Source organism: Equus asinus, chromosome 6, assembly GCF_041296235.1.
Source record: "Equus asinus isolate D_3611 breed Donkey chromosome 6, EquAss-T2T_v2, whole genome shotgun sequence".
Classification (NCBI taxonomy): Eukaryota; Metazoa; Chordata; class Mammalia; order Perissodactyla; family Equidae; genus Equus; species Equus asinus.
The window spans coordinates 69,913,099-69,931,098 of NC_091795.1; the positions used below are offsets into that span (position 1 = coordinate 69,913,099).

General features: G+C 38.4%; 1 protein-coding gene across 2 annotated transcripts in view; it reads left to right on the plus strand.

Moving 5' to 3' along the window:
* The first annotated feature begins 1,037 nt into the window (after positions 1-1,037).
* CDKL4 (cyclin dependent kinase like 4) overlaps positions 1,038-18,000 on the plus strand; it is a 95,848-nt gene continuing 78,885 nt past the window's right edge. For both annotated transcript variants that reach the window (XM_070512207.1, XM_014832952.3), the window contains exons 1-2: positions 1,038-1,173; positions 14,360-14,583. In XM_070512207.1, the coding sequence (XP_070368308.1) occupies positions 14,416-14,583 (168 nt within the window). In that variant the 5' untranslated portion in view covers positions 1,038-1,173; positions 14,360-14,415. The remainder of the gene's footprint in view (positions 1,174-14,359; positions 14,584-18,000) is intronic.

Sequence of the window (18,000 nt, forward strand, 5' to 3'; positions counted from 1 at the left end):
TTCCGGAAACTGCAGAGATCAAATACATGAGGATGAGAATAGGCCGTTGGGTTTATAGATAAGGTGATCACTTGTATTCTTGTCGAGAAAATTTTTTAGCGTGATGAGGGCAGAAATGATACAGAAATGTGTGGAAGTGAGTTTAGATTTGAGTTTCTTGGGAGTATGTTTGGTCTTGAAGGAGAAGGAGATAAAGGTTGTTTCTGGTTTGTTTTCTAAAAATGGGAGGAGACTAGAGCAGATTTCTAAACGAAGGAAATGGAGAATTGAAGACACGAGACAGGCGAGTCATCTCTGAGGGAAGATGGGAGTATGGACATTCTAAATCTGGGCATGATGGGGAGGGAGCATTTTATTGATGTTAAATAAAAGTATGCATGTTCTCATTAACAACATATAGTTTGTATTTTTAAGTTAGTCTTGGGAACAAGAAAAGTAAGCTTTGGCAAAAATTATTTTTTCCAGTGTTAATACATTTACCGCCATATGGCACTCATCACAGTTTGCTTGACTTGCTTCCCCACTGGGTGACAAACATGTCTCTAGTTCTTAATCCATCCCAGATACTAGCACAATGTTTGCTGAATTATGAAAATGGCAGCGATGTACTCCAGCTGGTAGCTGCTTGTCACGGGAAAGCCTACAGAAGTTCGCTGAAGAGCTAGTTGGACAACAAAGCAGGACTAGACAGTAATGACTAGTAAGAGAGGATCTAACAAAGGTCCGAAGGTCTCCACCCAGCCAGGGAAACGGCCTAATTTCAACGTTTGTTTACGTGCGCTTAATTTTAGCGCTCTTGAGGTCTTGGAAAGAAACAGGACTTAGTATAATCACAGTGGTAATGGGAAAGTAGTTCAATTGTTTCCTGCGCGCCTTCTTCAGGGCATCTTGGGTTCTCAGAGGAGAAACTGCTGCCACTCTGACGTTACGGGCTCGGCCCTAAGGTCGTCCAGTGAGACCATGGGCCGGGGACTGCGGGCTTGGCGGGCGGCGCGGCCGGGGACACGCGCTCCGGAAGCAGCCCTGCCCCGCTTGGCCTGAGCGTCCGGTTGCCCGGGCGACGGCGCGGCGGGAGCGCGCGCGAGTTGCTGCGCCGCTGGCTGCCTGAGCAGAGCGACGCGCGCCGGAGTGGGGGCTGCTCGCGGCTGCGTCACGGTCGCCCGGGTCGGCGCCGTAAGTGCCGCTGGCGGGGAGGGACTGGGTGGGCTGGGGTCGGCGCGGGGAATGATGGGGAGAGCAGTGGAGCCTGGAGGGAGGCTCCCAGATAAAGGAAAGTTCCCTGAGAGAAGGGGACCGGGCTGCCTTCCCCTTCAGTGGCCTTTGGAGGAACAGGCAGGAGGGAGGCCGAGGGTCTAGAGGCGTCATGTGGCTCCCGCGGCCACACGAGGCACCCGGTGCGGCTCCCTAGGGGCTGAGGGGGCGCGGCCCCCGGGAGAGGGGCGGCGGCGGGGGAGCAGCGGGCGGGAGGGGCTGCGGCGGTGGCAGAGGAGGGAGCAAGGGGCGCATCCGCCCTTTGGGAGACCCATGTGTGGCCGCGGAGCTGGCCTGTCATTAAATGAAGGGTCGAGAATAGAAGCCTGGAAATAAAGTGGATTATGCCCAACTTCCGGATCTGTTGTGTGTATACAGAACATGTGATGTTTTTAAGCAAAATTAGTTGCTTGGATTGTGTAAATTATATGGTCTTCTAGTTTCCTGGGGATATTTTAAATTAATCCAGTCGTGCTATCACCAAGACAAGTTTATAAACAGGTGTGTGTACTTTTGAAGCTCTGTAATTCAGTATTATGTTTATAAGACTGATGCAGAATGGTTTTATAGCTCGTTCTCCTGGTCAGTTTTATTAAATATAAATACATGTTTGGTTGCATTGGAAACAATAAAAACTACATAGCACATTGTGACTTTTAGCCTGTGGAATCCGTAACTGGTGTGGTCTGGTATTGAAAAGGTCTCCTTGCCCCCTTATTGCTAATGCCACTGTTTACACGAGTTTCCTAGAAACTTTTAGATTAGGAAATTAATGTGCTTTTTCACCCCGTTTTCTCTCCCTTTCTTGACTGTTTCCTTCTCTCAGTGTTTTCCTTAGGCTTGCTTGAGCCCTGAGGACCTGCTTTGTGATACACTCGTGGAAAATAATCTGCCTCCAAGTGTTTTCTCTGTTTCCGTGTGCATTCTTTTGTAAATCCTTAAGACTAAGGAAATTAAATAGAAATTTTTCAGAGAATTGAATGATCCACTCATGTATGTATCTGTCTGTCTGTCTGTCTGTATTCACCAGAGGGTCCAAGTCTATACCTGTTTTTGCCTTCATAGACAGAACTTTCGCTTAGCAGTCAAATATTTGGTAAATTCTGAAGTCAGGTGGCCCTGGAGCCAAGAAGTATATAACTTCAGATTGAAGGTCACTAATGACTATGAAAGATATTTTCAGCTAATTGTATTTATTCCCTGCCAATAGCTATATCACTGTTTAATCTTGATTTCCTGCCTGGTACTGTATTAATAATCAAAATGGAATTATTGCCTTTGAGTAAGAAAGTTATCTTATTGTGTTTAGTGGAAAGTTTAGATAATAAAATTATGGTAGGACTTTGACAGGTTGAGCAGACAATGGGCTAATAATGCCAGTCACGTGTAATCAATCATGTGTCAAAAAGCGGGGGGCGAGTTGTTAACGCAGTGTGTGCCGCAGAGAAACGGCTTGCCTTTGGGGATTCGGGGAAGCTAAGCAGAAAAGACGTTTGAGCTGAACTGCGCAAGACAGACAGGATTTCGGGGTCAGACCTACAGACTTGAAAGTGTTGGGGGTAGAAACTGAGAAGCAATGTGGGAAGGGTACACTGGGAGCAGGGTGCAAAGGACTGTAAATATCATACTACTGTTTGAACTTCACTCTGTGGCATTAAAGACCCTAAGAAATTTTTGAGGAAGGATGATATCTGATTATGTTAATGTTTGACAGAGATGTTTTTGGTGTAATGGCAGTAGATACGCAGAGAAAAAGGAGTTAAGACACTTTAACCCCCTATATATGGATTTTTTAAATAGCTCTATTTTGATATAATAATTTCAAACTTGCAAAAATAATACAGTGAACTCCCCTCCATCTGCGTTAATTGTTTACATTTTGCTCCATTTGTTTTATCATTTCTTTTCTGTCTCTTTATATATGCATCTTAATTTTTCTGTAAATTTGAAAGTAAATTGCAGACATCATGTCCCTTTGCCCTTAAATAGTTGAGTGTTTATTTCCTAAGAAGTAGGACGTTTTCTTACATAACCACCGTACAGATTACCAAAATCAGGAAACTTAATATCTAATCCATAGTCAATATGTATGTTTCTCAGTAGTATTCTTTATAGTTATTTTTTTCCCCATTCCAGGATCCAATTCAGGATCACACATTACATTGTGTTTTCATGTCCCTTTCATCTCCTTCAATCTAGAACAGTTCTTTGACCTTTGTCTTTCATGATCTTGACTTTTTTTTAAGAAGACAGGACAGTTATTTGTAGAATGCCCCTCAACTTGGCTCTGTCTACTGTTTTCTCATGGTTAGATTCAAGTTTTGCATTTTTGGCAAGAATGCTGCAGAGGAGATGCTGTGTCCTCAGTGGCTCATTTGCCTTTTCTAGAAATTTCATGTAAATGGAATCATACATTATTTGGGTTTTTTTTCCTCTGGCTTCTTTCACATACCCTATGTTTTTGGTTTTGTTTGTATTTTTTTTAATGCCATCACATCGTGGTATGTATCAGCAGTTCGTTTCTTTTTATTACTGAATAGTATTTCGTTGCATGGATTTTCATTCATCGGTTGATGGACATTTGGGTTGTTTTCAGTTTGGAGCTCTTATGAATAATCGTACTATGAATATTTGCATGCATGTCCTTGCATAGACATATTTGTTTATTTTTCTTGGGTGGATACTAAAGAACGGAATTGCTGTTTATGTTTGTCTTTAACTTTTATGTTAAATTTATGTTTAACTTTTAAGACATTGCCAAATTGTTTTCCAGTGGGGCTGTGCCATTTTACATTCCCACCATTAATGAGTGAAGAAGTCCAGTTTTTACATACCTTTATCAGTACTTGGTATTGTCAGGCTTGCGGATTTTAGCTGTTCTGGTGGGTTTGTGGTGGTGTCCTACTGTGCTTTTAGTTTACATTTCCCTAGTAACTAATAGCATCCTTTCATGTGCTTATTAGACATTTGTGTATCTTTGGTGAAATGTCTATTCACATCTTTTGTCCATTTTTAAATTGGGTTGACTGATTTCCTATTGAGTTATTAAAGTGCTTTATGTATTCTGGATATAAATCTTTTATCAGATGTATGATTTGCTAATATTTTCTTCAGTCTGTGGCTTGTCTTTTCATTTTCTTAAATGAATAATTTTTTTTGAAGAGCAAAAGATTTCAACTTTGATGAGTTCCATTTTATCAATTTTTTCTTTTATGGATCATGCTTTTGGTGTCATATCTTAGAAATCTTTGCCTAACTGAAGTTACAGAGATTTTTCTCCTATGTTTTTTTCTAGAAGTTATATCATTTTACCTCTTAAAATTTTGGTCTGTGACCCATTTTGATATATTGTATGAGGTGGCTATCTGAGTTTTTTGTTTTTATTTTTGTTTTCTTGCGTGTGGAGATCCAATTGTCCTGGCATTGTTTGTTTAAAAGAATAGTCTTTAATATTCTTTCCTCACTGAATTGCCTTGGCATCATTGTCAAAATCAATTGACCATAAATAAAAGGGTTTATTTCTTGACTCTCTGTTCTGTTCCACTGATATATATATATATGTCTATCCTTATGCCAAAACACATTTTCTTAATTTATACTTTATAGTAAATATTACATATATATTTTATATATATAATATATATATATAGTAAAATTTATACTTTATGGTAAAATTTGAAGTCAGGTAATGTAGGTCTTCCAAGTTTGTTCTTATTCCAAGTTGTTTTGGCTGTTCTGGGTCCTCTGCATTTCTATATAAATCTTAGGTTCATCTTGTCAATCTCTACCCCAAAAAAGCCTGTTGGGATTTTTATAGGGATTGAATTTAATGTATAGATGAATTTATGGAGAACTGACATCTTATTGAATTTTCCAATCCATGACCATGCATTTCTCTCCTTTTACTTAGAACTTCTTTAATTTCTCTCAGCAATGTTTTAATTTTCAGTGTATAGTCTTGAACTTCACTTGTTAAATTTATTCCTAAATATTTTATTCTTTGATGTTATTGTGAATGGAATTTTTTAAATTTCATTTTAAAATTGCTTGTTGCCAGTATCTAGAAATACGATTTATTATCGTATGTTGACTCTGAATCCTACTACATTGCAAATTTGTTCATTAGTTCGAGTAGTTTTGTGGGGGTTTTCCTGAGGAAGATTCACCCTGAGCCAACATCTGTTGCCAATCTTCTTCTTTTTTTTTTTTTTTCTCTTCTTCTCCCCAGAGCCCCTCAGTACATAGTTGTATAATCTAGTTGTGAGTCCGTCATACAGCATGGCCTGATGAGCGGTGCTAGGTCCACTCTCAGGATCCAAACCTGTGAAACTCTGGGCCACCAAAGCAGAGAGCACAAACTTAACCACTCGGCCCCGGGGCCAGCCCCTTTCTTGTGATTTCTTTGTCTGACTTTGTAACAGGGTAATATTGGCCTTATAGAATGAGTTGGAGAATGTTCCCTCCTCTTCTATTTTTAGAACAGTTTGTGAAGGATTGGTGTTCATTCTTCTTTGAGTGTTTGGTAGAATTTGCCTGTGAAGCCATCTGAGCCTGGGCTTTTCTTTGTGGGTAGATTTTTAATTACTAATTCAATTTCTTTATTTGTTATGAGTATAATCAGATTTTCTATTTCTACTTGAGTCAGTTTGGTATTTTGTGTCTTTTTAGGTATTTGTTAACCAAATTGTCAAATTTGATTGCATAAAGTTGTTCATAATATTCTCTTTTAATCTTTTTAACTTCTGAAAGGTGCTCCTGATTTGGTAATCTTTGTCTCTTTTTTTCTTAGTCTAGCTAAAGGTTTATCAATTTTGTTAGTCTTTTTAAAGAATCAATTTTTTGTTTTATTGATTTTTTACTGTTGTTTTTCTGAAGAGGAGTCAGTCATTGAGCTTCTTGTTATTCCTTTGTATGTGAATAGTTCACTTTCACTGTTTTCAAGATGTTTTCTTTGTCTTTGGTTTTCAGTAGGTTGGCTGTGATGCGTCTAGATATGGATCTCTTTGCATTCATCCTACTTGGAATTTATTCAGCATCTTGAATCTGTAGATTGTTTTCCATTAAATTTGGAAAGTTTTTACCCATTATTTATTCAGATATTTTTTTCTGCCCCTTTCTCTCACTCATCTCTTTCTGGGAACCTCATTACATAAATGTTGGTCCTATTTATTTTGTTCCACAGGTCTCTGAGCCTCTGTTCATCTTCAGTCTTTTTTTTCTCTCTCTCATATTGGTCATTTTCTATTAATCTATCTTGAGATTTAGTGATTCTTTCTTCTGCCACCTCAAATCTGCTGTTGAGTCCATCCCGTGGATTTTTCATTTCAATTGTATTTTTTGACTTTTAAAATTTCCATTTGGTTTTTCCTTGTCCTTTTCATTTGTCTGTTGAGATTCTCTATTTAGTGAGTCATTGTCCTCATATTTTCTTCTCTTTAAATTATAATTTGCTTTAATTATTTGAACATATTTATAATAGCTGCTTTGAAGTCATTGTCAACTAAATCCAACACCTGGATCCACTCAGAATCCTTTTTTTGTGTGTGTGTGTGTGACAAAGATTGTCACTGAGCTAACATCTGTGCCAATCTTCCTCTATTTCATGTGGGACACCGCCACAGCATGGCTTGACCAGTGGTGCTAGGTCCGCACCCGGGATCTGAACCTGTGATTACCAGGCTGCAGAAGTAGAGCGCACGATCTTAACCACTACGCCACCAGGCTGGCCCCTCAGAATCCATTTTTATTAACTTTATTATTTTTCCTGAGTATCAATCACACTTTCCTTTTTCTTATCATGTCTCATAAATTTTTTATTGAAAACTGGACATTTTAGATAATATAGCACTTCTGAATTCTGATTTTCTCCCCTGAGGGTTTTTTAATTAAAGGGTTGGTTTTTGTTTTTCCAATCTGCCTTTATTCCAGAATCTGGCTCCCTCCAAGTGTGTGGCTGCTGATGCCTCTGTTCAGTTTTTTGGGGGGGCGGTTAGCCTGGCTTTCTAGAAGTCACCACTACCTGCATAGTTTAGTGGTCACCAATAATTTGGGCCGTGGTAGTACTCAAGCACCTGTAGCCATAAGTCTTTCACCCTTTTCCAGGGGATCAGTGTGTGGGTTGGAGAGTACATTCAAAATTCAGTCAGTTTTCAAATCTACTTCAGCTTCAACTTTCCTCTAGGCCTTCTCAGGCCTTCCTCATGCATGCGCCTAGTTTTCCAGTTAGCCAGAGATGTGCGGGAAGCTAATCTAGTCCTTCTATGGTTCTTTCATTTCCAGGATCTCCCCATAAATTTCTAAATAGTCTACAGCTCACCCCAACTGGAACCACGTTCTCAAGCTTGCAGAGCTGGAAGTTTTTTCCCATTTGTTTTGTCCTGAATTTGTAAGAAGTTTACTGACAATATTGTCACAAGCTTTCAGCCTCTGAGCCATATCATACATATCCCGCCTGGGAGTAAGGCTGCTGGTTCATGGCCGGTCTTCACTGGTAATACTGCTACACCCATTGAGCTGGAGTGCAGGGGTAGAGGAAGGGTGGCAGCAGTCACAGACTCCCGTGTTCTCAAGTGGAGTTCTAGCACCTTTCATAAATAAATACTTCTCAGTTAAGTTTTTTGCCTTTGGTTGATTTCCACAGCCCTAAAATTGTTGTGGTTTTTTGTTTTTGTTTTACAATTTTGCCTAGTCTTATACTTGTGTTTTAGGAAGCAGATTTGCCAACCTCTTTACCATAGACAAAGTCTGACCCCTGGTGCTTTTTTCTGGTAATTTTTAAAAGAATAACTTTCTCCATTTCTTATATAGAAACCAGTCTAAATTTTCAGTCTCTAGTTGGGTAAACTCTATATTTCTAGGGAATTATCCATTTAATCTGAGTTTTCAAATTCATTTTCATAGATGCCTGCAAAGTAGTCTCATGATTAAAAAAAAGAAATTTTTCTGTGTTGATGGTTATTCCTTCTTGCCATTTCTTATTTTGCATATTTCTTTCTCCTTTTATCTTTGATTGAGTTAATGATTTGTCTATTTTAAATTTTTCAAGGCGTCATGATTTGGGTTTATTAATTAGACCTGTTTTTTGTATTCTCTTCTTTATTAATTTCTGCTTCAATTTTATTGTTTCCTTTCTTGTGCTTTCTTTTGATTTATTTTGTTCTTTTTCTAGATTTTTAAATTTTGCATTTAAGTTGTTTATTTTTGCTCTTTTATCTTTTATTCTACAAATTTGTTTTCATCTCTGACTTTTCTTTTTCTTTTCTTTTTTTTTTTAATGGTTTTTTGGGTGGGGAAGATTGGCCCTGAGCTAACATCTGTTGCTAATCTTTCTCTTTTTTTTTTCTCCCCAAAGTCCCAGTACATAGTTGTATATCCTAGTTGTAGTTCATTCTAGCTCTTCTGTGTGGGATGCTGCCACAGCCTGGCCTGGTGAGCAGTGCTAGGTCTGTGCCTAGGATACAAACTGGCGAATCCCAGGCCATTGAAGCAGAGTGCACGAACTTAACCACTTGGGCATGGGGCCAGCCCCATGGCTTTTCTTTTACTTACTGCTTTATGTCAGGGTATCTCAACCATGGCATTATTGACATTTTGGATCAGATAATTCCTTAGTGTGGAGGTCTGTCCTGTGCATTGAGGGATGTTTAGCAGCGTCCTTGTCCTCTACATAACTCCTAACAATCAAAAATGCCTTCAGACATTGAAAAATTCCCCTGAGGGCCAGCTCGCCCCCACCCCCTAGTTGAGAACCACTGCTCTAAATGTGTCTCATGGGTTTTGATATGTAGTGTTTTCAGTGTCTTATCTTTTTAAATTCCGTTCACTTGTATTTCCCTCTTTGCTCATAAGGTGTTTAATGGAAGGCTTTTTTAATTCCTAAGTAGAAGCTCTTTTTTATTTTATGTTTTTAAATTTTGTTCTAATTTCACAGTTTGTGATCAGAATGTTATTTATAATATTTCTACTTTTTGAAACTTCCTGATGCTTTCTTTGTGACCTCGTATGTAATCAGTTTTTGTGAATATTCCATGTATGCTTGAGAAGAAGGTAGATTCTAGATTATCAGAGTGTAAAATTCAATATCTATTTCTCCTAAAGATTTACCTTACTGGGTACATTGTTTAGTTACGTATGTTTAGTTCACTGGCCATGTCTTTTACTGAGAGTGGTGTGTTTAAGTGTGTCATTATTAATGTGTTTCTATGCATGTCTCCTTGCATGTCTTAAAGTTTCTGCTTTATTAAAGTAATTACTGTGTTATTTGGGGCTATTATATCTTTATTGTGACTTGTGGCTTTTAGCATTAAACACTCTTCCCATTTGTCATATTTAATGCTTTTTGTAGCTTTAATCTACTTTGTCTAATTCCAGGATTACAAAGTCCTTTCTTATTGTTTCCATTTGTCCTATATACCTTTACCCATCTTTTTATTTTTAACATATTTGAACCACTTTACCTTAGAGATGTGTCTCTTGCATATAGCTTATAGTTGGATCTTGTTTTGTGAGAAAATTGAACATCTTTCTCATTTAATAAATGAGTTAAGCCCATTCCTATTTATTGATATAACTGATATTGGTCTTTATTTTGTCATATTGTTTTATAATTTTTATGTGTATAATGTTAAATTTCCTGTTTCTTTCTCTATGTAGTATGTTTGATTTTTTTTAAATTTCTCTTGGTGTTTAGGAAAGTTTGTGGTTTTGTTCAATTAGTTACCTTTAGACTCATACTTTTCTTTAATGTGCTTAGTCCCTGTTTTCTATTTAACCTTTTATTCTCTGGTTTGTCAGTTTTTTTAATGGTATTTTTCACTCCCACCTATGCAGTTATCAATGAGCCTATTCTGCTTTCCTCTTTCTCCGTTCTCTTAACATATTTTTAGTTGCTTTACTTTCTACATTATCAAAACATAACATTTAGGTATTATTCCTCTACTCGTCTCCACCTTTGTTTTAGTCTTTAGTTAAATATATTAAATGCTCACCATAAAACCTTTTGCTGAAGTTTTCCCAGTCAACTCTTTTGCTGGGTGAACGTTTTCCTCTTTTAGAGTCTTTGAGAAGGGCTCATGAATACAATATTCCTGGAGTTCTTGCATGTTTTAAACTGTTTATAACTTTGATACTTGAAGGACAGCTTGGAAAAGTGTAAAATCTTTGGTTTTCACTTTCTTCCCTTGAATTTCTTCAAAATACTGCTGTATTTTCACTTTGCATTGTATGTTGCTCTTGCTAAGTTTGATGTCACTCGAATTCTCTTCCACTGAAGTTGTTATGCCTGGAGACTATGAGAGCATTTTCTTTATCTTTGATAGTTTTATTCAAATACGTCTCTGAGTTGATTGTTCTGGGTCAGTTTTCCCAACTACCTGATGGGCCCTTTCAATATGTATATTCAGATCTTATTTTGTTTGCAGGAATTTTTCTTGGATTATAGTTTCAAATATTGGTTCTATTCATTGTTTTGTTTTCTTCTTCAGGGACTCTAATTATACATATGTTGAATCTTCTTTGTCTGTCTTCCATGTCAACCATTTTCTCTCTAAACTCTCTTCCCTTTTTTCCCCTCATTTTTATTTCTTAATTGCTGTTCTGCCTTTCTTTAATTCCTCTTATTAAACTTTCATTTGAATCTATTCTCCCATTGGCATCTTGTTATTTAATCTTTATTTCTGAAGATGATTTTGTCTTTCTCTTCTATTTCTTTTCGTGAGTTCAATCAACTATCATCTTATTTTTCCTCTTTTTTCATCAACTTCTGGTCTTATTATTTGAATTTCTGATTCAAAGTGACTCTTTCTATCTCCAAATGATTGTTAGACAATATTTAAATCAGTTTGCTTCATGGCTAGGTTTTTTCGGAATGATTTTTATCAGCCAAAATGTTTTCTTTCTCATTTCTAGTTTCTTCCAATAATAGCTTTGCAAGGAGACTGCTCTCCTCTGTTTTATTTCTTGGCAGGTTTCAGCCTGTAGTCATGGTCTATCATCCTAGTTCAAGAGAACCATCTCTGTCACTGTATCAAAGTGCAGTTTCATTGATGGATAGCCTTTTCTTTTCTTAGTGGTGAAGGGAGAGTTTGCATGACCTTCTGTGGTGGGATTTTCTTTTGTCTTGCAAGATTGCAAATTTACCACTCTTGCCTCTTTTTCCCTTCACTATCCAGTCTCTAACAGAAACTGGATAAGCCTCTTCCTTAAGCCTGTCTCTTCCCTCTTACCTGTCTCTTCCCCAAGAGTAGTGACTGATTCCTCCTCAATACCCACGTATTTTTAAGTCCTTTCCCTGTAGTGAATGCTCAGATCTACTGGGACACTTTCAGTATTTTTGCACTTATAATGTATTTTCTCTTCTGAGAGGTGATTTTAAGTCTATCTTAGGTTCTTCTTTTTCTCTTCTTTCCTCTTTACAGTTTTTCTAGATCCCACCCCACTCCTATCTTTGCTCTCTGCAAAGGCTTATAGTGGGAGCTTAAGAGATATCTCCTCCAGAATTTGGGGTTTACTTTTCTACTTAACTTTGTAGATTCCTCTGTCTTTCTGTGATGTTGAAGGCATTAGATTTATGTGGTTTCATTGTTCTGTTTGATTTCTTTAGCTTTTTGAAAGATGAGTGAAGAGAGATTAGATTTAGGCAGCCTCCATTGCTCTTGGCTACCCCCAAGTTCTCCACCGTACATGTCTTGACAAGCCATTTGGGTGTAATGTGGAGCAGGTTTGTGAACTTTGAGTAGGGGTGGGGGATAAGGAAGAAGGCATTTGGCTTAGAACATACTGATTTTGAGATCATTCTGTCCATTTGTGTTGAGATGTTCATCAAGCAGTTAGAGAGTTGCTCTGGACCTCAGGTAAGAGATTAGGAATTACTGCTTCTATAAACTCTGATAGAGTTCTAGTAAGAGGGAATTAGAGTCATAAATTCCTTTCTGGAATTCCCACCTTGTTCTAACTCCTGTCTGCATACTCAGATTCATCTTCCATGAACATATGAGGGCTTTAGAAAACAGATAATACTGAAAGGTTAACTGGAAAAGTACTCCTCTCTGGTGCTTTATTTTATTGTATTCAGCAGTTTGGTTGATGTGACAGAGAGATCTAAATATTAGTGTGAGAATCAGTCATGATTGAATGTGTTGAGAAAAAGGAAAATTATAGATCAACATATCAAATCACCTACCTAGAGGGAAATAAAAAAACACATAGAGTAAAACTTCATAAGTAATCTTTTTTGGAATATTCATAATTTCCCTCAGTAACCATAGTGCTTATCAAATAGGTTAAATTCATAAACCTACAAAGTTCTATACCAATAACTTTCTAAAGCAAATCCCTAGTTTCTTTTGTCCTCTTCCCAGTCACCTATTACTAAGCTAAAGAACAAATGTATGCATGCTTATATCTAAATACCTTTAAGATAATGATACTTACGTAAAAATGCACGTGTTACTTGAGTGTGTATGCTTAAGTTTTCTTTAATGAGAGAAAATAGAATCTACAAAATCTACGTATATAGCGTTGTAAAATAGTGTGGGTAGTCGTTTACCCAGGTAAACACTTTCCCCAGTTGTGTATTTTTATGGTGGGAAGTGAGAGTGGATGACTTCTTTCTCCATCGAGATAATCTGTAGATGGAAAACACTGAATATTAGTGAAGTAAAAAAAGGTGTACTCATTTGAAACATGAGAAATTTTAAATGTAATCAACTCTTTCACTTGACATTTTATTAATACTAAGACCTAGGTAAAGTAGTTTTTCAAGTTGTGCATTCTTTTTTTTTGTTTTTTTGCTGAGGAATATTTGCCCTGAGCTAATATCTGTCCCTAATCCTCCTCTTTTTTTTTCTCTTGAGGAAGATTAGCTGTGAGCTAACATCTGTGCCAGTCTTCCTCTACTTTATATGTGGACCACCACCACAGCATGGCTGATGTGTGGTGTAGGTCTGCACCTGGGATCCAAACCCATGAACCCTGACTGCTGAAGCAGAGCGCACAGAACTTAACCATTATGCCACTGGGCCAGCCCCAAATTGTGCATTCTTTTGAATTAACCAAAAGGCAGTAGAGTGTAATGATTCAAATGGTGCTCTCTGGAACCTGACTGCCTGGGTTCTGGTTCCATCCTAACTTCACTGTGCCTCAGTATTCTCATCTGTATAAGTGCATAGAAATAACACCCATTTCATAGACTATTTGTGCAGATTATATGTAATTTGCATAGAACAATGTTATTAAGTGTTCGATTATATTAATTATAGATTAGATTACTATTGGATTACACTATAAGATTCTGTTGGATAAAGTGGGGTGGAATTTTTGAGGCTAATTAGAATTTTTATATTTTTAATCCCTAGATTGATTTATGTTGGCCTTATTTGTTGTGCAACATGTAATCCAGTCACCACAAAATTCATGAATGGGTGATGGAAGACAGCAAGATTAAACCCACTATTTCCATAAAAATCACACTATGGATGTGAAAGCATTCGTGAAGAATTAGAGAAATCTGCCTTCTTTTTGGTGCTTTATCATTATCTTCTTTGGGAGTTAAGAATTTAAGGATCTGTTCCTTTATATGTATAAAAGCTAGGAGCAATAAATGATGCTCTATAAAGATTTTCTTATTGCTGTTTTTAATGGCTGCTTCGTTCAACTGCCCACATTCCCTGTTTCTTCTCTCCACCAGGTGGAAGTATAGCATTTGTACTATGTCTTGTTCTCAATGCTTCTGAGTCTGCAGTGTTTAGATGGATTAGGGGAGAAAAGATAAACAATTCAACCGGATTTTACAGCATCACATTTTAGTCATTTACTTGAGGATAATGAAAACAATAGATTGGATAAGGTTCCTTTCCACGAATTCTTTTAATTCAACTGAAGTAAACACAGACCCAGTATAGGAAATAATACATGAAATCTTTGCTGTATCTGGGAGAACTGCATAGGACTGAACTAAACTAAGAAAGTAACATCCAAATATTTTTAAGTGCATTTAAAATTAATTGATGGAAATAAATCTGTGGCAACCTGGGCAAATTGGTTTTATATCGTAAGCTATGAAAACATTGTCTTTGATAACTTGATTAAGCTGAGTCATCTTATTTTCCAGGTGCAACATTGTACTGCAAGGCAATCAATACAGTAATTTAAGTCACTTCAACTGTAATGGAAAAGTATGAAAAACTTGCTAAGATTGGAGAAGGGTCTTATGGGGTCGTGTTCAAATGTAGAAACAAAACCTCTGGACAAGTGGTAGCTATTAAAAAATTTGTGGAATCTGAAGATGATCCTGTTGTTAAGAAAATAGCACTAAGAGAAATACGTATGTTGAAGGTAGGTTAACTTTCTCAATATATCTGTAATATCCTGGTATTGGGTAAAATATGTGTGCCAAAATTACAGGGAATTTTTTTTTTCTGACTGTTTTTTTGCTTGGACATGTTTGCCCTGAGCTAACATCTGTTGCCAATCTTCCTCTCTCTTTTTTTTTTCCCTGCCCAAAGCCTCAGTACATAGTTTTATATTCTAGTTGTAAGTCTTGCTAGTTCCTCTATGTGAGCAGCCGCCACAGCACGGTTACTGACAGGCTGGTGGCGTGGTTCCGCACCAGGAACCAAACCCAGGCCGCCAAAGTGGCACGCACCAAAGTTTAACCACTAGGCCATCAGGGCTGGCTCTACAAAGAATTTTAAAGTGATTTATTTCTTTTCATTAGACTTAAATTCCTTTGTGTCAGCAACTTTGGAAATAAATTGATCATCACTTTGGACTTTGGCCACTCTGATGTTTAGCTTACATTATGACTACAGCTGTAGATTGTTAAAATATTGAAGTACTTCCAATCTGGTTGGTAAATATCCACTGAAGTCCCCTCATCTCTCTCCCCAACCCTGGCCTCCTCACCCCCACCCCCCTCACCGGGAACTAAAAGAGCATTTCTTGGCACGCAGGGGCCCACGGAACTGCGCCAGTGCCCCGTAGGCATCAGTGTGGACTGGTCCTGCATGCACTCCACGGGTTCTTAGACTTATTGACTGTCACCCCTGCTGTGTATACACATTTGCACAAAGCTTTCATTATAGCTGTTTTTGCTGTGATAGAATTTGACACGTAAGAATCCGAAGTTCTCAATGTAAATTTTTTTCTATCCTAAAAATCTTACAGTTTTAGAGCCATGAGAGACCTTAGAGATGCTTCTCATCTAGCACCCTTATTTCATCAGAGAGGAACCTGAGTTGTGGGACGGACGTGCTTCTCAAATATTAATATTCGCCGGAATCCCATGGGGACCTTTTTGAAATGGAGATTCTGAGTCAGAGGTCTAGGGTGGGGCTGAGAGTCTGCATTTCTAGCAGACTCACAGATGGCGCAGAAGCTGCTGGTTCGTGGACTACATTTTGCGTAACTCTGATTTCCTCAAGAACTCACAGCTGACCTTTGCTTTTGACATATGTCATCTGTTTTTAGGAGAACCCCAGAAATCCAGGTTTTTTTTTTTTAAAGATTTTATTTTTTTCCTTTTTCTCCCCAAAGCCCCCTGGTACATAGTTGTATATTCTTCGTTGTGGGTCCTTCTAGTTGTGGCATGTGGGACGCTGCCTCAGCGTGGTTTGATGAGCAGTGCCATGTCCGCGCCCAGGATTCGAACCAACGAAACACTGGGCCGCCTGCAGTGGAGCGCGCGAACTTAACCACTCGGCCACGGGGCCAGCCCCCCAGAAATCCAGTTTTTAATGGAAGATAATTATAATATTGTCTGTCCTTTTCAAGTATTATTTGTAGCAGGTTTCCTCAACTAATAAGTTCTAGTGTTTTGTTTAAACTATAATTTGATATACATGGAGTTTTCAAGAGCACATCCATCATGAGAACAAAACGGTTCACTGTTACCTCTTGGCCAGCAGAGAGCGCTGATGAGACGCAAGCCCGCCACAGAGCTAAGCTCCACGGTGTCTCTGAACCGGGCAATGGGTTGTTTTCTAATAACATAGTGCTTTTTATGCCCCGCCTCACTCCAAGTCTTCAAGTAAAGTTAATGCTCAGGTAGTACCTCCTGGGTTACAAGTGCCCCAATTTGAGAATGAACTTTAAGGTAAAAAGTAGCCAGATTCCAACGCACTTTGTTCTCTGGTGATGGCTCTGAGAACGAACGTCTTTCCTGCTTTAGGTATGTTAGACCCATGCATGCCCTGGACAGATTCCTTCCTTCTGCCTTACCTTCCTCGCGTCTTCCCCTTACTGAAACGTGATGTGATTTTCCCCCTCCTTGCTGCCTGCTTTACTTTAGACACGTCACTGTTTTTCTGGGTAAGTTCATTTCACTTGCAAAGGGGAGATAAATTGCTGATCCACCCAAAGACAGATTTGACCAGGTTAAACCTTGACGTTTCATCCAGCTATGGTATCTGTGCACCCCTTACTCTCCTGGTAGAGATGCCATTTCGCTTCCATTCTGCAGTGTTTGCTGCAGCACAGAGCAGCTGGCTTACCTGTGGGACCTGATTCCTCCACTGTTTGCCCTCCTGCTTTTTTTAGGCAACAGAGCACATAGTAAGCATGTTGGTTTGGTGCTCTGGGCATATTTTCAATGTGTAATGGATTCCTTTTTCCCAAACTGTTGAGCAGCAGACACATAGTCGCACGGTGACTTTGTTGGTTCTATTTTTTTGGTCAAGCCGTGCTTACAGATACTGAGATAGAGGATGCTATATAAGCCCCTGTGCTTAAGACTCTCTACTGGGCCTGCAAAATATTTCTTGAGTTTCCACTATATACAGACTACTGTGTTCTCTCTATATATAGCTTTCTGAGTAAATGGAATAGGGTTTGGAAAATTGATTTATCTACTCTACTGGGAAAACAACAGGGAGATGAGTTATAAGTAGAAGTGATCAGATGGCCTTGTTATACCTTTTGTCCCAGTGTCCAGGCTGGTTAGCAACCTCTTTCAAAAGTGTCCTGGTTTGTGTGCAAAATGATATGGTCACCGTGACTGTAGTCACGGTGACCATATGTGCCAGTTTGCCTGGGACAGCCCTGGCGTATGCTCGTTGCCCTGGTTTGGATGATAAATTATATAGTTGCTCTACTGATGGGTCATCTTACATAATCAAGCTTTTTCCTTTGGTTTACAACATTAAACAGAGCCTGCCTTGTGAAGTGCTTCACTTTAGGAATAGAACTTAACACATAAAACACCTAAGCATAAGAGAGAACAACCAGATCAAAGAACGGAGCTAAACATATGATAAAAAAAAATTAAAAACAGACTCACTGTGGGGACTCCTAGAATAGGCAGTTTAATCAGAATTGGGGACTGGGTTCTCGTATTTCTGAGAGCCAACACGAAAATCCAGACTGGGTTTGACTCCAGCTGACATTTACATTCAGTCCATGGTAATATGTAAGCTAAATGGGTATTGATGATTTTTTATAGCCTTTTACTCAGAAATTCCATTTCCTCAATTTTTTATTCAGGTTATTTTACGACTTGGATGTTCAGAATTTCCACAAAATGCGTAGCGTATGTTTGGCTGTAGTGCTTATATTTTAGGTTGTGTACTTTATTTGCTATCTCCAGAGAGGTTCGGCAGCTTAGCTACCATCTATTGTGGGTACATTAGATGAATTCTTAAGTTTTTCTTTCAACTTTAAGATTCTATGATTCTTACTAAGAATAGTTTCTCTTGTGAGTAACTGTAATAAAATTCTCCACACAAGGTGCATAGAGAATGATAAGCAAGACCTTCT